Source organism: Acipenser ruthenus, chromosome 20 (assembly GCF_902713425.1).
Source record: "Acipenser ruthenus chromosome 20, fAciRut3.2 maternal haplotype, whole genome shotgun sequence".
Classification (NCBI taxonomy): Eukaryota; Metazoa; Chordata; class Actinopteri; order Acipenseriformes; family Acipenseridae; genus Acipenser; species Acipenser ruthenus.
Window position 1 is genome coordinate 21,067,395 of NC_081208.1, and position 24,593 is coordinate 21,091,987.

Genomic DNA, 24,593 nt, shown 5'->3' on the forward strand with positions numbered 1-24,593 from the left:
AGAAGCTGTGAAAAGAGATGAATTATTGCTTATTCTACAAAGATATTCTAAAATGGCCTGGACACATTTGTTGGTACCCCTTAGAAAAGATAATAAATAATTGGATTATAGTGATATTTCAAACTAATTAGTTTCTTTAATTAGTATCACACATGTCTCCAATCTTGTAATCAGTCATTCAGCCTATTTAAATGGAGAAAAGTAGTCACTGTGCTGTTTGGTATCATTGTGTGCACCACACTGAACATGGACCAGAGAAAGCAAAGGAGAGAGTTGTTTGAGGAGATCAGAAAGAAAATAATAGACAAGCATGGTAAAGGTAAAGGCTACAAGACCATCTCCAAGCAGCTTGATGTTCCTGTGACAACAGTTGCAAATATTATTAAGAAGTTTAAGGTCCATGGAACTGTAGCCAACCTCCCTGGGCGCGGCCGCAAGAGGAAAATCGACCCCAGATTGAACAGAAGGATAGTGCGAATGGTAGAAAAAGAACCAAGAATAACTGCCAAAGAGATACAAGCTGAACTCCAAGGTGAAGGTACGTCAGTTTCTGATCGCACCATCCGTCGCTTTTTGAGCGAAAGTGGGCTCCATGGAAGAAGACCCAGGAGGACTCCACTTTTGAAAGAAAAACATAAAAAAGCCAGACTGGAATTTGCTAAAATGCATATTGACAAGCCACAATCCTTCTGGGAGAATGTCCTTTGGACAGATGAGTCAAAACTGGAGCTTTTTGGCAAGTCACATCAGCTCTATGTTCACAGACGAAAAAATGAAGCTTTCAAAGAAAAGAACACCATACCTACAGTGAAACATGGAGGAGGCTTGGTTATGTTTTGGGGCTGCTTTGCTGCGCCTGGCACAGGGTGCCTTGAATCTGTGCAGGACACAATGAAATCTCAAGACTATCAAGGCATTCTGGAGCGAAACGTACTGCCCAGTGTCAGAAAGCTCTGTCTCAGTCGCAGGTCATGGGTCCTCCAACAGGATAATGACCCAAAACACACAGCTAAAAGCACCCAAGAATGGATAAGAACAAAACATTGGACTATTCTGAAGTGGCCTTCTATGAGTCCTGATCTGAATCCTATCGAACATCTATGGAAAGAGCTGAAACTTGCAGTCTGGAGAAGGCACCCATCAAACCTGAGACAGCTGGAGCAGTTTGCTCAGGAAGAGTGAGCCAAACTACCTGTTAACATGTGCAGAAGTCTCATTGAGAGCTACAGAAAACGTTTGATTGCAGTGATCGCCTCTAAAGGTTGTGCAACAAAATATTAGGTTAGCGGTCCCATCATTTTTGTCCATGCCATTTTCATTTGTTTTATTATTTACAATATTATGTTGAATAAAAAATCAAAAGCAAAGTCTGATTTCTATTAAATATGGAATAAACAATGGTGGATGCCAATTAATTTTGTCAGTTTCAAGTTATTTCAGAGAAAATTGTGCATTCTTCGTTTTTTGTGGAGGGGTACCAACAAATTTGAGCACGTCTGTACGTACTGTTGCAGTGCTAATTCACCAGCCTTTATTTCTTTCATCTCTGGAGGGCTGTGTTTGAATCCATGGCAAGGAGCAAGTGAAATGTGCTTTGCTTTTCTCCCATCACTAAACCAACACACAATGCAGCCCAATTGAAAATATCTGCTTGAGAGGCCCAGGAATGAATGGCAGTGGTGTTCTGGTCTGGACTGAGGTGTGTTCACTGAGCTATGATGGAAGTTTTCATGGAGTCTGCAATAATAGTGCTCGGGAGGTACTGGAGGCAACATCGAAAGTTGTTAGCTGGTAAGTTTTTCAATATACGTTTTTAGCAACTGAAACGTCTTTGTGATTGAATTAGGAATGCATCCTTCATCCATTGTTGAGTTTTTAGTCATTAAGAAATAACAGTATACAATCTTGTCAGCAACCCACAGCAGGATCCCTCTTCTCCTGCACTGTTCGGATTGGTAACCTTTCGTTTTATGGACACGTAGCAGGCTCTCAATTGGCTAGTTCATTGCTCTGCCCCTGCCTGCTGAATGCTTGGAAACACAGCAGGGAGAACATTGTACCCTATTTGTCTTTTATATGACTAGCTTCAAGCTGAAATGGTTTAAAACTATAGACTTAATGTATTGGCATTTTATATTTATATTTTGAAGGTTTTGTATTAAGGTGTGCGTTCCAGAAATACATGTTTCTTTCTTCCTCCCATAAATTCTTAAGTCGATCAAAATTCTAAATGGGTAGCTTGAAAAATAAAATCTGCTCAGTGGGGATATGTAACTACAGTCAGTGGCAGGCTGATTACAGATCAACTATTAAAATGAATCATAAATATTTATGCTGTAGAACATCTGAAAAATGTAGTTAAATATTTAAGGATAATATTAGCTGTTAACTAAAATGAAATATAAATATAGATCTTTGTGTGTGTATACCGGTAATATATAAGTTTTTACTCAGTCAACTTCATATAGATATATATATATATATATATATATATATATATATATATATATATATATATATATATATATATATATATATATAATGATATTGAACAACATTAGAAATACCTACACTAACCTGTATTGAAAAAAAACATAGAAATACAGACAAAAGCAATCATTGCAATAGGCATCCAGACCAGGATAGATATTTTATTGCTACTGCTTTTTGTGTTAAACATCAACAAAATTAATTTTAAAAAGCTATACTTTAAAACAATACAGAATAGGCTTGCCGAGTTGCAGTAAAACATTTGCAAACATAACATATGCATATAATTTAGTTAAATAATTGCAAATTGCTTTATACCTCACAGTTTGATTTACACAGTATTTTAAATGTCTTTTGTGGGATTTGAATAATAATAAAAAACAACACAATTTATTAGACATATTGTTCTAGATATGTCCTTGCCATCGTCAAAGCTATACAATTAAAACAGTTGTTGTAAACAGGTATTGAAATCTCAGTAAATACTACACTGATGGTAAGCTACACCAATACTAATGCTACATTGGAATTGCTACTGACTTTAGAAGAAGCGTGTATGTTTTGCTTACTATCTAAAACCTTTTGTCAAGTAAAAACACAGTAGGCACCATCCTTGTGACCAGCTTCATACAAAGATCAGTTCTCTTTATTAAAGAGCACTTGGGTATGGCTCAGAAGTATCACAGTTAACAAATGTATTCTTCTTATTTAGAATCACGTATTTCACTTTCTGCGTCATCCTGAAAAGTACCCTTTTAAACTCAGTTGTAATATCTATACTGTCAATCAAACAATTTTTCAGGGCTGAGGCAATGATAAGGCATGTTCTGCTGCCAAACCAACCATCACATTTGGAAGAGGGCTTTTGACATAAAGCAAGTATCTGTATTGAATCAAACCTGCTGTCATACACAGTGTGCGGTGAAACTAATAAGGGAATATCTGTAATTAGACGCTGCCTTCCAAAGTTGCATTCACAATGCTTTTGTATTTTTCTTTTATTAAATAGATGCTTTAAAAATGTGGTCAGCATTGAATGTTCATTCATGTTGAAATTCAAATTGTGCCAATCCTAACTCGTATTTTATTGTAGTAGTATTATTTGCACTTACTGTAAACTATACTGTATTTAATATTAATCTTCCATTGTAACCCTGCACTGCCCTGTATCACCTGTAAGTCTCCTTGGATAAAGGCATCTGACAAATTAATAATAATAATATGCGGCAATCAAACGGACACATTCTCAAATCCTTTTACTTCAAATTGTTGTTACTATTGTTTATTTCTGAAAAAAAAAAGAATTGCCCATTATAATTCTAAACAAATAATACAATTAAAAAACAATTTAAGACTTATTTGCAATCACATAGATTGAATACGAATTTTAATATTATGATTTAGTTAGTTAATTGGGTGCATTATTCCTTTTTGGAGTAAAGAGCTTTGAGATGTGTCTAAAAATCAATGAAAAGGATTGTTGGTAAAGCCTATTTGTGTTGGCTTGTCCAGTTTTTACAAAAAATGATCTGTTATCCATGATCTGTTATCCACGGAGGACATCTACAAAATGTCAGTTCAAGGGTTTGCCGTGTTTCCCAACGAGCCAGTGTTAAATCCAGAATGCCTAGCCATGTTTCATGCATAATGCGACAGAAAATAGCTGAAGACAAGCATCAAATTATTATTTTCCGTCAACAACCAATTGACATACAGTACATATTTTGAGTTTTCATTTATCAAACCGACCGTAGGCATTAAAAAAACCCTACTGACACCATCTATTCAGAAGCTATTTTCATTGTTGAGAAGAGTTGTTTTTGTGTTTTACTCACAGTTTTCTTTTTTTAAAGGTACCCGCAAACAAACATTGTTTTTTCCATTAATCCCACAACTATTTAACCATTTACATATGAGAATAGATTTAATGAAGTGATTTATTTTTGTTTTATGGGTTAAACATTGCTGTTTGGTGTGGGCCGCTCTGAATTCAAAGCATGGTGAATCCGTTATTGTGACATCACTGTTGCAAGCTGGTTTTGGAACTCCCACACGATTAATATAAAATATCAAACTATACAGTTACAAGTACAGCTTATACCTTGGAAATATAATATAACGATTTAATGACCTTCACTTGCTAAATTTGGGGAACTAGTCATTGGGAGGTATACATATGTTAGTTTTACAAACATTTAGCTAGTCTGAATACAGTTTCGTATTATTACCAATTTTTAAACTTAACAGCAGTTATCTTTTCTAACAGTTACGGAGGATGGCTGTAAATTAAAAGGAAATGTTATCCGTCAGTATTTTCACAAGATCTTCTGCTAAAAACCTGTTGATCTGTTCATTTGAATCATGTAGCATTTTTACCTCCGGGTTCGATACAGTTCTGTATGTAAAAAAAATATATAATTATAGAAAAAGCGATTTTCATGTTACAGTGTATTACAAAACAACGATTTTACTGTGTTGTTTTTTTAAGCAAAAATGTAATTACCCTACAATGAGAAGAGTTTTATTACAAAATGAAATAGAAAAATTATAATGGTAATAAAAATTGACAACCCCTAATAAACCATTTCCTTAGCACTAAATCCTGGATTATTTTTTATCATCATACACCTTAGAAGGACGATGTTATAAATCCATTTAGTAAACCATACCTTTGAGTTCCAGTAACGACTTATCCCTATACTGTGTGTGTGTGTATGTGTATGTGTATACATATATATATATATATATATATATATATATATATATATATATATAATATTTTTTTTTTTTTTTTTTTTACCAACCCTCATTTCATGAAAGTACATGAAACCACTAACAGTGTAGCAGGGATGGAAATAAGACTCCTATTGCATAGCAGTTTCACCCATTCCAGGTTTTAATACCAGCTTGATTGGCCCCGCTTTACAGGTAACAAGTTCAGGTGTGTCTTATTAAACACAAAGGAAAAACAGGAATGGATCAAACTGCTATGCAATGGGAGTGTTATTTCCATCCCTGGTGTTTAGTTTGATAGTGTGTTAGTGTGATAGTCAAAGTAATGTTTAATAGGACACTTAAAGCGTTTATTGTCCTCTGCAGGGCAAGAAATTCCTGGTGAGAGGAAATAGAGATGGTCTGTATGTCCATCCATCCATATCGCACATAAATCTGGAATGCTGCTTAACCAAGGGTGATGACATTTTGTATTAACATTGTTTAGCTCAAGCTCAAGATGTTGAGTATATATGGAGGTGTTTCTCTGTCTGTACAAAAGTCTGCCTGTATTTTTACAGGTATTTAAATTTACCTCATTTGCTTTTCTAATGACATTTAGGTCTAACATTGTTTTCAGAATTAGCCTTGTATGGACCTCTATTGAAATGGATCCATCCCACAGTTTGAACATCCCTGCCCTTCATTGAAATATGTGAAAGGGGTCTTCAGTGTCCATAAGGTAGACAGCAAGGCAGTTTAGCATCTCATTTGAAGAACTGCACCTCCTGCAGCACAGTGCCCCCTAGGCTCCAAGGTGGTATAGCAACAGACAGCGATTGGACCAGAACTCCCAGCAGCCATGTTGTGTGCCTCCTGTAAGTCACATGGTTATGTGATTATTACAGCAACCCAGAAATCCGAGATTAGCATGGGACAAGCTGGAAACAGTTCATCATATAAAGCTGCTGAATGTTAAAAATGTCTTTCACTATAAAATATACTTTGCAGAAGGCATTGGATTAGAATTTGAATGGGATAAAGAAAAAAACCACCATACATAGTGCTTTTATGCCTAATATTGGTCGCATTTTGTTAATAGCGTTCCAGTAAAACTGCTCTTACCAGCCAGTAAAAAAAAAACAGAACATTTTTAATTGCTTGTTTTTAAAACAAGTGAATGACAGAAGCATCTCGCCACAAATGTTCTATCCCCCTGCTGCCTGGATAGATCAGGTTTTACTGTAATTATTCTGTCTGGGGTCTGACAGGGCTGACGAAATCACCTCCACATTAGATAGCACATGTTGTCAGCTTCTTGATGAACAGTCACACATCCCTTGGCACAGGCACTGGCAAAACCCATAAACCAAACAAACTGTCAGACTGGAAGGAACAAGACTGACACACACAATCCCTAAGGTCACTTTCTGAATCACCAGCAGGTAAATCCCGAGCGGCAGAGAGCCAAAGTAGAAGAAACCTAGCAGCCAAACGAGTATTCTGGGCACATGGTTACACAGCTTTGAGAAAAGATCTTGGTCTATTTGATTATGAGAAGTCACTGATATTGAATCCAAACTGTGATCTGCATAGTAATCAGAGCTTGAGTTTCTGCTGGGAGTCCTAGGGGAGTCCCTCTGTACTTCCATGATTGTGATAACTAGGCAGTTGGAGGATCCATGAGGGCTGGATGAAGCCAGACTTTTGGGTGTTAGGACCACCTCTTTGCTGTCCGAGCTCCATGATTTGTCTCTGGTGGCCAGTTTCGACATGATGTTCATGTCATCCGGAAGTCCTGCCACCTCGTATTCCGTCACCTCTGTTTCATGGCGACAAAAGGGACAGCTGATGTAATGGCAGCCATCGCCTATGTCCAGTATCTTGTTTAGACATCTTGCACATACCCTGTGAAGGCAGTCCAGGATTTTGGGTTTCCGGTTGTGCGCATTATACCGCTGGTAACAAATTTTGCACTCCAGCTCATCACTTGGTAGCCTTTCTTCGGTTTCAGAGTGACTGCAGCTCATTTTGTATTTAAACACTGTAAAATGAAAAGAGTCAAATCAATTACTTGATAGGAAAAAGAAGCATAGAAAAACTTGTATTAAATATTAACTTGCAAAGTAATTGAATACCGTCACCAAAATGTGAATTCACAACCCCAAAATAAATTTTAAAAACCTCTTTTGGTTATTGTGCAACTTGCTAATATGATGTGAGTAAACTATCTATTTAGAGCGATGGGCATTGAACAGATTCTCCAAGTAAGCTAAAAGCTAGATGAAGACAGAACTCGATATTGGAGTAAAATAACCCCTCAAAATGAACCTGTATGTTTACTACTGTATATATAAAATGCATGTACCACCAATAATAATACAGCAATAATAATTTTTTATAATTTTTTTTTTTTTTTAGAACAATTGATTTTCATTAATTCCCGATTTTTCTCCCAATATTGGAATGTCCAGTTATTATTCAACCTGGCTCACCACTGAACCAACTCGGGAGAGACGAGGGCAAGCACAAGCACATGTGTCCTCCGAAACGGGTGCCATTTGCTTTTTTCCGCTCTGCAAGCCCGTCATGCAGCCACCTCAGACTTTACAGCGTCAGAGAACCACGCAGTTCTGAATTGTGTACAGGCAGGCCTGCAGGTGCCCAGCCAGCCACAGGGGTCGCTGGTGTGCAATGAGCAACGGACTCCCCAGCCACCCTAACCCCTCCCTGCCTGGGCAGCACTTGGCCAATTGTGCGCCACCCCCTTGGAACTCTCGTCCACGAGCGGCAGTGGCATAGCTTGGATTCGAACCAGCGATCTCCAAGATATAGGGCCCATCCTGCACTCCGTGCAGAGTGTCTTTACCGGATGCACCACTTGGGAGCTCACTTTAATACGATCCTTCTGATGTAATTAAGTGACTTTAAAAGTAAATCAATTCAAAAGTGGTAGTTCTACTCATGTGTCTAACCTTGCTCAACTAATTGAGCTTTCTTAACACAGTTAATGAACTCACATTTATGTTGTTCATTAGAATTGTTTGTGGTAGAGTGATTGTGAACTCAGGGCCAAAAATATAAATCATTAAATTATCAATTAGTGATAGCATATTCTTCATTGAAAGTGCAAAGGGAACTATAAGTTCCTCAGGGGAGTGGTGATGAAACAATCCCCAACTACCACAATCTTAAGAGGGGAGCGGTAATTATGCTAATTAGGAGTCTGCAAACATGCTCCCTTAAAGTGACGTTTCTTAAAGACACAGATCCATTACAACTAGACGGTGTAATCCTTATAAAAGTTTCCCCATAGTAAAGGCATAGCAAAGTGTAATTAAGCATGGTGAAAGCAAGGTAAAGCTGGGTAATAATTAAATAGATGTCAGGTAAAGCGTATTAAAAAGCATGACAAACCATGATAAAATATGGTAAATTGTATAACCAGGGGAAAAGCATGCAAAATGACCACTCACATTTACCCTGGTACATTTTTGGGCTCATGGTAATGCAGTATGCTATGGTTGAGGATTAATGTTATAGTACATCCCTTCCAAAACAAAGATGGACAACTTTAGCAGACATTGGAAACCATTTCACTTTTGCTGTGGGGTTGTACTATTTTCAGTATGCTGTGGGCTCAATACTGGATATGCAATAATTTATTCAACAACTTAAGATGCAAATTCCCCTCTTTCATTCCAGGTGTATATGCTAAGAGGCTGTGACAGTGGTAACTTTTATGTGAGTTGAAAGTGCTTGCCTGACCTTGCTAAAGCCTTGAGGGGACTCTGCTTCAGTGAAGTACTTTCTAGTCTCTTTCAGGGGTTGCACAGCATATAGAGAAGGACCCCTGGGTTGAATGGAAGGTTAGAAAAAAGTGAAATAATTTAGAATCCTATTACAAAGTGATTTTAAATAAAGAAAAACAGAACAGGGGTAAGGAGTCTTATTCATATTATACTATATTTCAATTCAATCTTCTAAAAACATTTAACAAATTAGGTATCCAGTCTAGTATTGCTGAAGCACATATTTTGTTAGCTTTTTGCCATGCAGCTCTTTTTAGGACCAGCACCTAATATTGGTTTGTGACACTATTGGCGCTAATCACCTTAGCACAACATGATATAGACCTCACAAGGTGCTAGAAGATGTACTGTCTCATGTGATGTTAATCAAGTTAGTCAATAGTATTTTCCCCAATTTGTGCAGCGAGGTAGGCAGAGGATCATGATCCCAAACATGCTCAATTGGATTGAGATTCAAGGATTATGGTGGCTATGGAAGAGTCTGTCATGCTGCTCAAAATAATAGACTCACAAGTTAGAGATGTTGATCATTAAGAAATGGTCACTTTGCAGACTTATGTCCAATTAGTGTCATGCAAGTTGCTTACACTGCACCCTATTGACGTTGTTATGGCGGGTGATTCTCATTTTTGTCCAACACAAATGCCTGATTAAAAGTCTTTAGTAATAGTTGTTTGTCACCCGGTAGCAAAGCTGTGCAGGAAGCAAAATCTCTCCTACTGCTACTAAAGGCCCCATGATAAGCAATACATTTAAATGGTGAGTTACAATTCATTTTTAGTTTTAAAACATATCCATTGGCAATCGCAAATAAATGTGTGAAATGCGTGCCTGTTTTACTTGATAAAGCCATCCGCACGTTCGGACAGCTGTGCTGCAGGTATCTGGCATGTTGTGCAATGTGTGATAGAAACCTGGTAGTTCCGGATAGAAATTTTCTTGAAAAGCCACATAAAATCTATGTGGGGGTTGAACCATGATCAAAACAACTCATTTAGTCTAATTTAGTTCCCTTCTCATTAAGTCATGCCCCAGATTGGATTTTTAAAAAATGTTTTCAATGCAATATGGGCTATTTAACCCTATGGGTTACACAACTGAGAAATCAGGAGAATAAAAAGACTGAAACTGTTTAATGTGTAATTACCAAGGCTTTCAAAATAAAAGCTTGTATTTTACAGAAGACTGATAACGGTGCCCGTGTCTGGCAGCATTACTTTGGGACTCGTTTAAAATCTTCAGTTCTGTAGGCTGTACTAAATCAGTGCTGTTGAGTTATCATTATTTTCCAAAGCTTTCCCAATGCCTTACAGAAAAATGATGCATGAGCCTCAAAAACAAATGAGGCTGACAAAACAAATTACTTTTCACTCCTGATTTTACTGTGCAGCACGGGCTGTGATTTATCATCATTGGTACATTGAAAGCATGTGCATCTTGTGTGTTATTGTTTTTAAATGACAATATTTCCTGCACGAACATGCCTAAAGTATATGGTCTTCTACAGTATTACATGCAGCTGAAATAAGATTAAAAGAAAATGCCCTCAGAAAAGTTTCCCATGATAAATGTGCGTTGTAGATTTCCCAATGCAGGGCTTACTTTGTGGCTTACACTCTTACTTAGTAGTGGTGTTCAGTATTCAAGATACTTCCCTTTTTAACATGTTAAGTAGCATCATAATGTTTAGATGGGGTGGGATTTCAAATACTAGGGTAAAATACCGCACATTGCAGGAATTTTCTATAAGTTCCTATTAAAATGTATTGGATTGAGTGCCATTCCAAAGTTAACAAGAAAACTGTACATCCAAGAGGAATCCCTATTCCATTTCCAGCAAAAACAATATTTGTTATTTTGGGTCAACAGTTTCTAATAAAGAAAGCAGTATGACACAGCTTGTACTAAACAGAGCTGAAAAGAGACAGTCAAGGAAAGAAAGCTGTGGAAAATGGGTCAATATGCAACAAACACAATAGACACATTGCTTTATCTTTCATAAAAAGTGTCATTTTTTTAAAGACCATTTTAAAAATGTCAGAACATACAACAAACTACATTTTTCACACTCTGCTGTCTATTTCTTTAAAAAAAATTGATGTTGCATTGGGTTTAATGGGCGTTGTAATTCCCATCTTACTAGAAGTACCCCACATATGACTCAACAATGTAATAACTGCTTTTAGCTGCCAAATATAGCTAAGTAGAAATCAATGGATATAAATGGGAGCTGTCGTTGATCTACTGTTTCAACTGGAACAAGCTATTGCAGTGTTTTTAAACATGCCGACCAATTTTTTTGAACAAAAAAAAGATATATGGTGAGTGAACTGGACGTGGAAAACTGGTAACTTAGGTAACCTTTTGAGATCAACATAATTAACAGTTTGCTTGCAGTTCAATACATATTTTAACACTCGTTACATGTTGAGATGTAACACCCCAGATGATTCAAATGAGTATCAGAATGGCTAAATTATGTTTTGCTTGTTTTTTAGCTGTCATTTTGAATTTGCTTGATCTAAAGATTGTATTGTGAAATACAATATGCAAAATAATTAGCAATGCCTTCTAAAACTGTCACTAGCGTGAAGAGCCACCATTACCTGCCAGAACAGCACTGATTTGACATGACAAGTAATATAAATTGTTTTGGAGGGATGTGTGACCATCCATCAATATTTACAGCCCTTAAAGCCATTTGCATTACAGCATGTCCCCAGCAATGTGTCTATGTAATGAAAGAACAACAACCGTGAATACGTCAACTGAAATATCTTTATTACATTTCAATTTCATTCTATAACAAATACAAACTAAATTAATTTGACTTGATATATATTTTATTTGTTACAACAACTTTCTGAGAGAATCTGGGCATATTCTAAAATACATGAGCTTCTCATTTTCTAAGCTTAACCCAGTAATTTAAAATAAATAGTTTTCCAATAAAATATACTTAGCCTTCCCTGCTGCTGGGGTTCTGGGAAATATATATATATATATATATATATATAAGATGGGGAACGAAATTGAGTTCTGGAGGGGTTATATGCTGTAGCTCTGCTGAAACTGAATAACGGACTACAGGGAATGTGTTTGAATTTTTGTTTCTTAATTTGTAGCTGCTTTAAGGTACCTAATGTTTTTTTTTTTTTTTTTTTTTTTAAAAGCTATAAAATTGTTGCTTGTGGTACATGAAGCATTAAGTGGTTGTAAGTGGTTAGTATGACTAGAGGACACCACCTGTTCATTTTATGCCTTGTTTTCACTGTTAAGCAATTCCAAAACCCAAAGGACAATTCTGCATTATGTATGTTTATCTGGTTTAACTGAATATTTAGACCACAGAGAGACGGTGAGAGAGAGAACTACTTAACCCTTTAAAGACCAGTCTTGTGTTGGCCTGTTATTAACATTAAGTAAATTAGAAGCCTTCATCCTTAAAGCGTTAGAAAAGGGAGAGCTACAGTAAGTCTTCCAGGTGCATGCTCCATGTGTTTGTGTCATCAGATCAGTTTCTAGGTGACCAGGGCAGATTATACCACATGTGCTAATTGTATCTCAGCTGTAGTGGGTTTTTGGTTTGTTTGTTTGTTTGTTTGTTTGTTTGTTTTTCCAGTTTGTTAGATAATTTGAAAAAATAATTTTAGATTTACCTTATTTATTGAGCATTAGGTTTAGATTGCTGGTGGTCCTGGTTTGTATTATCTTTTAAAATTGCAAATAATTTGTAGATATGTCACCGGAAATACTGGGTCTCAAATTGTCTTTGGGGCTCTTGTCTGAGGGCGTTGGGTGCAATGCTGTAACGACCGTCTGCTAAATATTCCAGCTCTTTTCATTTTGCATGGCTTGAGATTGTCCGTGTCCTGTTCCACCATTTTTAGATCTTTCTGCTGGTGTCGTTTACAATGACATAAGCAATAATGTAATTGGCTGAAGCTTATGGAAAAATACAAATTGTGCAGTGGCAGATTTAAATACCATCAGGGGTATTTCTCACTTAAGAGTACATACGTTTGTGTGTAGGGTGTACTTGCAGTTTGGGAGAAAACACTTTTAACCACTGGAGGCTGTGTGGTCCAGTGGTTAAAGAAAAGGGCTTGTAACCAGGAGGTCCCCGGTTCAAATCCCACCTCAGCCACTGACTCATTGTGTGACCCTGAGCAAGTCACTTAACCTCCTTGTGCTCCGTCTTTCGGGTGAGACGTAATTGTAAGTGACTCTGCAGCTGATGCATACTTTACACACCCTAGCCTCTGTAAGTCGCCTTGGATAAAGGCATCTGCTAAATAAACAAATAATAATAAACACCGTAAAGCTGAGACTGTTTATTTAAAATAATGTCTCTTAAAACAAGTAAAATACTGCACATCCCTCGCCACAGCTGTAAATTCAAAATTAGAGCTATTGGTGTGACACAATGGTAATGACCATACAGTCCATTTCATATATATATATATATATATATAGGATATAATACTCTCAGTAATGTATGCTAAATAATATTAATTCCAGGTTTCATCACAATTGCAATAAGTGGTTTTCCAGGTATGTGCAAAAATGTAAACTGTGATATATGTATGTAGATATATAATAAGAGACACACAACCTGTTAAATTCAAATCACAGAAATGAAGATTGTACTGAGAACTACTTTTAAACATAAACATTAAAAACTTTTTTTTTTTTTTTACTTTAGAATTTTTAAGTATAGTTCTATGCAATAAAATGTACTGGGATTTTGACAAATCTTTAATGATTATTGAATAACTTTTTTACATGCTTTATAAGACAATACAAATACAGTGAACTGAAGTTTGCAAAAAGTCAAGTTTGTAAATTGTAGGGCAGTGGTATTAAAAACTGCCATGGTTTAGATCATAAAATAAATAAGTATGTAACTGTGTACAACTGGATAAAGCCCCTTTTAAGACAACATACTATAGGAAGCTGTTCCTGCAGGCGAAGACGTTTATTTATTTATTTATTTATTTATTTATTTTGTGACACATGACCTTTTCCATCAAACCAAAATTTCAAAAGTGGATCTCTTTCAAAGTCACTGCTCATCAGGCCTCAACGGCGTCAGATAAAATGTAAAAACAAATGTGACTGATTCTCGTGCGTCTGTCATATTTACAGAACACATTAATCGAGCTTCTTGCTGCCTGCCAGCCCACCACCTCATGCAGGTCAGAGAAATCATTTTCTTCAGTAGGTAAACGGGAACATATTCACTGATGCTCATATGAAGGTTAATGCTTTATTTACATAACAATTGGCAGTTTCTGCTATTGCTGTTCAAACTGCAACAGATGTGGCTATGAATGTTTTTCAAATCTGTGCATTCTCACCAGTGTTTTGAAAACGCATAATTAAAATACCCATCTGTTTAATACAGTGCTAGTCCCATTAAAAATAATGAACATATAATGCGCTGGAAAGAAATTGTAAATTAAATAAGTTTTTATTTTTAAAAAAAAAAGTATTTAAAAGGCTAATTAACACAAAACCGCACTCGTAGATGCACTGTAAACGGTTACTTCTGAGAAACTTAACATTCTGAACACAATGAAACGCTCATGATGTTCTGCTCTACTACCATGCAAAAAAAAGCAAGCAGAGTGAAAATTAAAAAAAATAAATTAAAAAGCAAATCAGATTGAAATTAGTAGGATTATACTGTAGCTAATGAAATTATTCCATAAATCTACCCTGTCGTGCATTCCCTGGCATTGTCCTACCTTTTACAGAACTGTTTTACAGAACTTGCTAGATCGTTGGGTTACTGTATGTTAGGTATCATAGCACAAGCTGCAACAATAACATTCTATAAATGTAGGTAAAACCGCTCCCAGTGATTACAGAACCTGTAGTTTATTTGAAAAAAAGCAGTATTTAAGGGAACTGCAGCAGATTCAAAGTAACACTGTCTATCTGTTCTCGTTTTTCTCAGAAGGCTGCAAGGTTACACATTGGACTGGTTGACTGTAAATTAGCTTAACATACTGTATATTGCTTTGAAAACAAAGCAAATCGAGTACTTAGTACTAGCTATGTTGATGGCATTGAGGGGGTCTCTGTGCCTGTCCATAGTCAATTTTGCTTTGTAAATCATTCCCCTAACAGGGTTACTGTATGTTTTAGTAATGGTGGCACTGCCTAATATGGCTGCTAAATTGCTTTTTGGTTTCTTTAAAATGGAGATACTGGTTTGTAGTATTATTACGTCGATGTATTCTATGACTCTCTTGTTCAAGTTGCAATACAGATATAGTGCATTCAATGTATCTGTTTGGTTGCTGACATGTGACAAAAAGTTGTCATCACTACTGTTCTGAACTCTCGGGACCGAATGTTTAGCTTTCAGTTTTCTACATTGCTGTATTCTGTACATTTCAGTAGAACGTGTAGTTTGTTTAAACTGGAAATAGGTCACAGGAAAGTCCATTAGATTTAGTGAGATATTCACAGTTCACATAAGAGGGCATTTTAGATAAGGGGTCCTGCTGTGCCAGTTTTAGTGTCATTTAACTTTCGCCTTACTCTGCAATAAAAACTAATTAAAATGGACCCAGGACTCTTTGGTTTAGCATTTGGCAGTTTGATGTTGCTTTCCCTCTGCCTTTAATAAACAGATGCTGTAATTCCACAGGACTAGAAGTGACTGTGAAAGCTCTGTGCTTTATGTTGCTTTCCCTTGTGACTAGATAAACCACCCCAACTGTGACATGACAGCTTTTTAAGTTTCATGTATTCAAAATAAACATACACAGGTCATTGGATAGCTGTTTGCCATGTGGTGTTAGAAATCTGTTACTGTATACCTGTGGTACAGAGCTCCACATTTTAAATGGAGCCCCTTGTGTTTATCTAGCCCTGGCATAGGGCATTTACAAAAAAGCAAAAACAGATTAAAAAATCTATGCTTAATTTTCTAATTCAAATTAATGCTTGATTGTTTTAGATGTAGCATTTTTCTCTTTAAAAATATTGCATTATTAGGTAGGCTTGGAGGTGCTTCTTATTCTCTTATTCGCTGTTCCAAGATATGAATGTTGCCAATCCTGGACACAACTAACATATTAGTACATTAGGAGCTGCCTTTTAGAAGTGCAGATGTTAGTCTCTGCAAACAATGCTCTTCATGGAATTTGTGACAATATGGAGCACACCATAAATACTCACTGCTCTGGGGCAAATACTTTTTTTATGCACCCTGTATAAAATGAACACAGTATAGTGTACAATGTGATTCTTGTCTGTACCTGTAATTTTATTTTTCTTTGAGTAATTCTCAAGGTACCACAACACATTGAAAACCCTTTTTTTTTTTTTTTGCAGAGCCTAAAAAATAGAAGTGCAATTTATTTAATATACCGGTATCAAAAAGACCAAAGTGCACACAATACAGTTAACCCTGTCTATTCTGTTACTGTCTTACCTCTGAAAAAAAACCATTATAACATATGTCCCTGTCCAAGGATTTCTGATAGTTGAAGCCATCATTGAAAGTGGTTAATAAGTCCTACTTTTTTGACACAAAAGAAAATGTCTTGACTGACTGTTCTTGCCATATGAATACTGTGACTGTAGGAATCATAAATATTTCTTGGAGGGACCTAATATATTGAACATGAAGCTCCGATCCTGGGACTGTTGTGGATAATGAATTGGTGCCAAACCACCGATCAGTTTTCTATGATGTAGGGTTATTCCCTTACAGCATTACTTGATATGAATAATTTTTTTATTACATCTACAAACACAGCCTTGCAATTTCCTATAAAGGCTGCAGTGTTCAATTTGGCAGTATTGTCTTGCTAAGAACTGCCGGAGCTGATTGCTTTTCTCTTGTGTTTATGTGGTCTGAAGTCTGTCCAGACAGGGTAGACTCATCTGTTCACTGTCAAAGCAGAGGACTTGGACTGAAACCTCTAGAAAGTGGGAATTTGGAGAATAAAGACCTCCTGAATGACTGGGTTTGTTTTTATGCAAGAATGTGTGAAAGCAATGACCTGATTGCATATCTGAAGTGATAATGATAACCAGGTTGAGTATAAACACAGATTGCTATTGTTTCTGTCTGCAGGGTCTCATGATATTCAACAGATAGAGATCTGTGATTTAGATCAAAATTTACCAGGACCCCCCCAAACAAAAGCAGTGCTATCCTGAAGGAAGTTTCATTGATTTTGTTTGTTTGTTTGTTTCTTTCTTTCTTTCTTTCTTTCTTTCTTTCTTTCTTTCTTTGTTTCTTTGTTTCTTTCTTTCTTTCTTTCTTTCTTTCTTTCTTTCTTCATTCTCTCTCCATAGTCTCTCCTGACCACCATACCTTTATCAATAGCCAATTTCTTCCTGTGTAGCCATTTAAAAAAAAGAACCAATGAAATCTAAAACCCCACAGAGAATTATGTATCAAAAACTGAATGCAATGTGTCCCAAGGAATTGCTCAGCCAATTGAAAATATCACTCTCTCTCTCAAGTATTGCATTATTTAATCCTACAGTATGGCTTCTTTAAAAGGTATGTTTTACAATTAATAAACCACAAGTATTTGTATTGTCAGCAATACGGATACATGTGGTGATTGCAGACTGATCATTAGCATTTACATCACAACAGACAAGTATTGGGACAGATGGGACATATTTACAAAATATGCTGAGTTTTAATACGAACAAGATTTGTGTTTAGTTGTTATAGAGAGTCAAAATTATGTCTCTATTTTCTTTTTGCAGTTTGTGAGTCAGAAATTGATTAACACCTTCCAGTTTGTACAAAGCACATAGCCAACAAACAGTATATATAATATGCAAGTTTAAAAAAGCACTAAATATCTTAGTCACCTAAGCTTAAGATTTACGTACTGTAACTAAACATACGTTTACTTCTTCAATGGAGTAGGTTAGGATGCTTGATTTTTAAGGTAGACACCAGGTCCAATCATACATTAAAAAAATATATAGATATATATCAAATAAACGGTACATATAATTCTAATGTTGGTATACTTGTACTGTAATTGGCTTTATTACCAACATATCAAACCTTTCACTTTCTGAAAATGAAAACTATCGCATCCCTGTTAATTTGTTTTAATTTTTATTTTAAATTATTGCAATTGTAACATCCTTATATTGTTGATAAATGACTTGACAAGGTAAAAGGGACAAAGGAGACAGACTTCAGTAGCCCTATCTTCACAACAACACTTTTAAATTGCTTAATGGATTAAGCTGTTGTGACTATGACATGAATGAGATGAAGCCCACATGACTCTAAAACAGGGTATCAGTAGATGGAATTGCTACCAATTGCAGTATAAGTACCTGGCACTAAAACAAGAACAAACTAGACATGAAACCGAACCCCATCACATTATTAACATCATTAAAAGGTGTTTAATTACCTCAGGTTGTCATCTGTGAAATCATATTAGAACTGCTTTTAGATTCCAGCCCATACTAGTATGCTAAGATATGTTCTGTACAAATGTAGGCAATCTATACCAGTAATATACAGCTGTGTATGTGTGTGTATATAAGTTGTTCTTGTTTTAAAATGTACTGCTTCCTTTTTAACTGGATTCCTGAGCTATTGAAGATTTTAACATTTGTAACCTCCTGCTGCTGCAGTTAGAAAAAAGAGCAAACCTATCTTGGCTATTTTAAGAGGCAAGCAGGTTGCTATTGGTAAGGAAGCACCTAAACTTATGTCTTGAGGGAATTCAAAAAGAAATAAACAAAAACAGGTAAAAGTTCCTGATTTCTGAGTGCAATATGCTGAACAGGATTGTGGGATGCTGTAGCCTTTTTTAATATATATATATCTTATATTATAAGTCTTGCATGACTACTTAGGCAGTGTATGATCTGTAGACTACCACAATTTCAATGAATTATAGAGCCCTTTAATTTGACATATGTATTATACAAATGTTGAGCAGAAATACTGCTGTAACAATTCACTTGTGTTGATATTGCCCCTTTTATATGCTTTGCATTTCACTTGGTCAAAGTAGAGTATTGCAAAGAATGACAAAACTATATCTAAGACCAAATCCTGTTATTATAAGGTATTGTAAAAATCATTACAAATTACAGAACCATACAAAGTTAGCAATGATTACTTACCTACTCATGCCTGGTCATGAGTCTGGAAACCTGCTTCCACCTGTATTCCAATGTGTGTGTGTGGCTAGTCAGCCCTGCAGCCTGTTTTAAAGCCAGTTCGCAGCAGCCGTCATTCTTTCCAGTAACCACAGCATGTTCTGCCACTCTCAACTCTCACAGGTGTACAAAAAGAAAGCAGCAGCCAAGCTGGGAGACATGGGGCACAGACTGCTGGAGCAGGAGAAGGGCTTTGCTGGGAAGACAGACTCCTACCAGAGAGAAATCAAGCACCTCCAGAGGCTGTTGCGAGACAAGCAGGAATCGCTTGACGAAGTGCTGCAGCAGAAAAGGTAAAGCCAGTCACAGGCCAAATAAACCAATTACAGATGAGAAGAGACTGGTGGAAGGGAGGGGCTGCTGCACAGCTGTAAGGCTGGTGCTCTCCAGCAGACTCCCATCTGCTGCTGCTGCTGTTGCTGTGCTGTACAATTTAATTGTTGATACTAAATGTGGCAGTAAACAATATTCAGTTCCTGTGTTTCAGTTTTATATTTTATCTTTTTTTTTTTTAAATATATTTAGGAAGGTTTATTTTTTCATTATGTGAAAATACTATATCAGCTGTATCAAAAGATGATCCCTATAGTGAAACTCCAGTCACCAAAATAGTTCTATTGCTAATTTAATTTTCTAAGTAAACTTGAAGAAAGTAAAAATAATAATGGCTAAAAATGTGCAAATGGCTTACAGAAGGGGCTGAAAAAATAGGAACATGCACGGTGCCTGGGAGATGTTGTTTTAGGAATGTTATTTTGCTAGAAGGAAAACAAACAGCTTTTTATTTTTGAAGTATTTTTTTCAGCGTTGGGTACAGGAGATTTGTCTTTGACACTTAACAGATTTGTGTTTCTGTGTGACAGCCTGCTCAGGTCAGCTCTCTTGTCAATGTGAATGGAACCAGAAGGATTGGCCTATTCAAGCATTCATTTAATAAATCATGCTTTACTAATAATTTATAAAAAATAGAATGGAGCTCAAACATTGTGTCATCTGCAGTCACGAAATACAGCACAGTTGGTGAATGCAGGGCCATTAAACAGGATTAACTTTGTTCATTACGACACAGTGAATGACAAGCAGAAAATGTCAACTTATTTGCATTACTTTTCACCAAATATATAGGGACTGTGTATATGTTGCATGTGTCTGACTGTGGGCAAAGTGCAAAACACTGATATATTAACAAGCGAGAAACAACTTCTTATTAGTTTTATAATGTAAAAATATGTATACCTTTCAGATAACTTTGTTTCAAAGCACGTTGAACCTGTTTCAATGTTTATGGCATAACTTGATATTTGTTATGCAATAAATATTTATATTATATTTTGGGGTTATAGTTTTTTTTTTAATGAAAAGTGGCCTGTGCTTGTCTTGATTATGGCGTGGTTTGGCACTGAATCAAGTTTAATCCTGTATTGAATCTTGGAAACAGACTTTAGAATTTAGAATCAAGAAGCATAGGTCAGCCTAAAGATATGGGGCTGTCTTATCCCCTGCAGGAGGTAGAATCCCAGGTGTTTGCGTGTATACTGCATGTCTAAAATGTTCTTGCAATTACGATGAAACTAGGTGATTAAAATTAGCATAAGTTATTGGGAGTATTAGATTCTGGGGATACACCAGTGTGTCTGTACATCTGTATGTCACACATTTTTCCATTCATCTAGAAAACTGCTTGTGATGAATTTGGAACATTATTCAGCTATTACGAGTATCCGATTGTGACGACATATGGAGGTGTCTCAATTTTTCTTCAATCATTCAGTCGCATGTTGCACTTGTATGTTTACATGTATCTGGCGGCTAAAAAAAAGAAATGATTCCACTTGCTGTAAATCAGTCATTTTAATAACATTACCTTGTATTAACACCTAATTTGCTTACCTAATAAAATCTGGGTCTTCTATAGCACTGATCCAGTTTTTCATTAAATTATTCACTGCCATTTCTTATTCTATACGGTACTGTAAATACTGTTCATATACATCATGGTCCTCAGCTTGTTCCACATACTGATAGTAGCTCTAATTTTGAGTTGCGGGTGAATGGGCCTATTGTCAAACTAATTGCCTATTTTAAACTAACAGTAAAATAAATACACTATTCAGAAAAGTGTTCTACTGTTACAGTTGTTTGCATTCTCTTCATATGGCCTGTGGTGATTTTTGCAGATCTTGATCCTTAGTGAGAGGGGGCTCTTTTCTGGTAGGGTGAAGATTAGTCTCTCGGGGATCTGAAAAACAAGACTGCTGCTCATTGTGGGAGTCGATCAAGGGGGCTTTACAGCTTAAACCTTCCTGAGGCAGATATCAAAATAATGAAGCAGCGGGCCAGTTTCTGCTCAGTTTTCACCAGTACAATGGTGAAGGCCTAAAACAATGTTGTGTAATACAGCTAGCAAAACAACTCTCCATGTTAAATTATCTGCTCAAACATGCAAATGTTACACTGGTTTAAACAGAATGGAAATAGGATCCATATTTTATTTACATACGTACTGTGATCACTGACACAGTTGTCAAGGTAATGGAGTACAACAGTATACAGTAGGCTATGTTATGGAAAAATAACAGCTGTTAAGTTGTATTGATCTTATTGTATTACTTGTATTGTAACGCTTGAAATGTTTTTGCTTACGATTGTAAGTCGCCCTGGATAAGGGCGTCTGCTAAGAAATAAATAATAATAATAATAAATTCAGACTCACAATGTGTGTGTAACATATTTTCACAGGGGTGCCGATAAATGCAATATCGATGCCTTTTTTTCTGTTTTCAGTCTGAAAAAAAATGAAGAAACGTCTGCCTTGTATATGCTGGTTTTAATTAAATAAATGCTTTATACCCCCTTTGTATAACATTTTATATCTGTTTATTCTCACACAATGCCTGTTCTTAATTTATTATTATTATTATTATTTATTTCTTAGCAGACGCCCTTATCCAGGGCGACTTACAATCGTAAGCAAAAACATTTCAAGCGTTACAATACAAGTAATACAATAAGAGCAAGAAATACAATAACTTTTGTTCAAGTAAAGTACAAGTTTGACAAACCACAATTCAATAATACAGCAGGTAATAGTGATAGTTACATCAGGATATGATTAAATAGTGATAGTTACATCAGGATGTGATTAAATACAAAGTACTACAGGTTAAAAACTTGGCAGATTACAGTATTCTGAAGTACAGGATTAAATGCAGTAAAATAGGGGCTGATAAGAGCAAAATAAAGCACATTTACATGAAGGGTGATAGTGTCCCAGGATACAAACAGAGGAGTTCTACAGGTGCTCTTTGAAGAGGTGAGTCTTAAAGAGGCGCCGGAATGTGGTCAGGGACTGGGCAGTCCTGAATTTACATATACAGTAAATAGTAATACTAGGGTGCACTAGGGGTTTGCAGTGTGCAGTGAGGCATGTATGGGTCCCAATAGACGCTACTTTCTATTTATAGACTAAAAGCCCTCAATAATTACTTTTTTGTGTGCTGAAGCTTAAACTTAGTTTTTTATAAACTAAAGACAACTTTGTAAATGAGGGATCCCATCTTTACAGTCCTAACACTATTAACAAACAAAAAAATAAATTACACTTACTTACACTGACTATTATTCATTATGGATACAAAATGATTCATCAAACATATTAAACACTAAATAGTGCTGATTTTAGTAATACTAAAAAAAAAAAAAAAAAAAACTTAAATTCAATGACAAATATTTTCAACTCTTTTTCAGACTCAAATTGAATACATTGAAAAAGATTTCTACTCAAAATGTTTGCCAATTTTTAAGTTGCTTTTAGTATTTCTAGATTCATCATCTGTTAGTGTCACTTGTGTAGCTAATCAAACCCCAATTGTAAATATTTCACAATTTCCTTATGTTACTGTAGGTTCTAGTAGATCTAAATATTGTCAAAATTGATAAAAGGTTGTGTTCCAATTTGTAGGCCTGTTTTGTGGCAATTTCTAAAAGAGAACTGAAATTCTCATAAACATTTTAGTCATGCATATTCAATACTGTAAGGCTCCTGAAGGACTACAATTTGTATCAAATTAAAATCTTGACGGTCTACATAACATGGATATTAATTATAGAACTGCCTCAATCATTATGACTAATATGTATTTACTGCTTATTTGTACCTCATATTTTATTTATAACAGAATTTTTATAACATTGTCCCCTGGTAAATTAAAGTGAAACCCTAGTTTCCAGGCGGATACATTTGTCAGACCATCTGTCTTGTTAATGTAACCAGACAAATTTATCCTCTGCGATTTAAAGGGCGTTGTACAGCCCAAATGAGATGCTTGTTATGATTTCATATAATGTTTCATTTATTTAATGAAAGCACAGCAGACATTATCTTCTACATATATCTAGAGAAACGCCTATCCAAACTTGTAATCTATTTTTTTGTCTCCCATGTTTTCCAGTTTTTTTTGTTTTTAGAGCTCCACAGGAAGTGGTGTATGTCCACTTTCTCCTGGGTCAGTAGATCAGTGGAGTGAGTTGTGTGTTGAGGTAACGCAGGTTCAGACAATGTAATAAGTAATAATGAGCCACATGTGCACCGCTATAGAAGGCTGTACTTCATTACAGCTGGTTGAGCCTGCAGCGTGCATGGAAAGGGAAAATGCCCTTTCTTATACGAAATGCAGACCACCGTAAACTAACTTTTGTAAAATAATCACCACAATTCAGTGAAAGTGATTATTTTTGCCACGAATACAACGCCACTACACACACACCTTTAGTGAGGTCATTCTTCAGCATAAGAGTTTTAGAATATGTGGATATATTAAGATGAGATGTGGCAGAATACATGGGCTTCAACAGTCAAAGTAGAAGTCTGTAGTGCGCAATTTGATGGACAGCAAACAAAAAGAAACTGGTGGACTAACGAGAGAAAATAAATGTTTTTTTATGCCTTGGTTTTTACACCATTAAGACAGTGGCCTTACTTCCTTTTCTATTTGCTATCATTCTTAAGCTATCCTACTACTGTAATGAATGTGCCCTTTCCTTTCAAAGCTTTCTACAAGACCGTCAGCCTGCAGGCTCCTTGAACCGCGTGTCATCCCATTCAGTATGTTGCTGTCTGAGCAGAATATTGAATCTACTTTTTTGTTGTTTTGATTGTATTCCAGGTAGTTAAAGAAATAGGCTTTTATTTCTGTGATGCATGCACTGTATAAATATCACCATTCCAGTTGGCATGAATCATAGGGTATTAGCAGGCACAGTTTAGAGTTCAGAGAGCGCTCAAGAATGCCACAGGTAGTTATGTCAGCTTTTCATCTGATCTTAAGTTTTGCATGAACGATTCATGAAAATGTCTTATTTGCTTATTGAACATCAGTCAGAACTAGGTTTTGCATCTAA

General features: G+C 36.0%; 2 protein-coding genes across 4 annotated transcripts in view; one reads left to right on the plus strand and one right to left on the minus strand.

Annotated features, from left to right (window-relative positions):
• LOC117425442 (centrosomal protein of 89 kDa) overlaps positions 1-24,593 on the plus strand; it is a 104,150-nt gene that overhangs the window by 61,693 nt on the left and 17,864 nt on the right. For all 3 annotated transcript variants that reach the window (XM_034042390.3, XM_058993623.1, XM_058993624.1), the window contains one exon: positions 19,317-19,486. In XM_034042390.3, the coding sequence (XP_033898281.2) occupies positions 19,317-19,486 (170 nt within the window). The remainder of the gene's footprint in view (positions 1-19,316; positions 19,487-24,593) is intronic.
• LOC117425443 (E3 ubiquitin-protein ligase RNF182-like) lies at positions 5,313-19,321 on the minus strand. The gene is made up of 2 exons (XM_034042391.3): positions 19,158-19,321; positions 5,313-7,246 (listed from the first exon to the last, which is right to left on the minus strand). The coding sequence occupies exon 2, from the start codon at positions 7,230-7,232 to the stop codon at positions 6,513-6,515; it is 720 nt and encodes a 239-aa protein (XP_033898282.2). The 5' UTR covers positions 7,233-7,246; positions 19,158-19,321; the 3' UTR covers positions 5,313-6,512.

Coding starts and splice junctions, on each gene's coding strand:
- LOC117425443 (XM_034042391.3), bottom strand. CDS start 7,232: ATGAGCTGCAGTCACTCTGAAACCGAAGAAAGGCTACCAAGTGATGAG.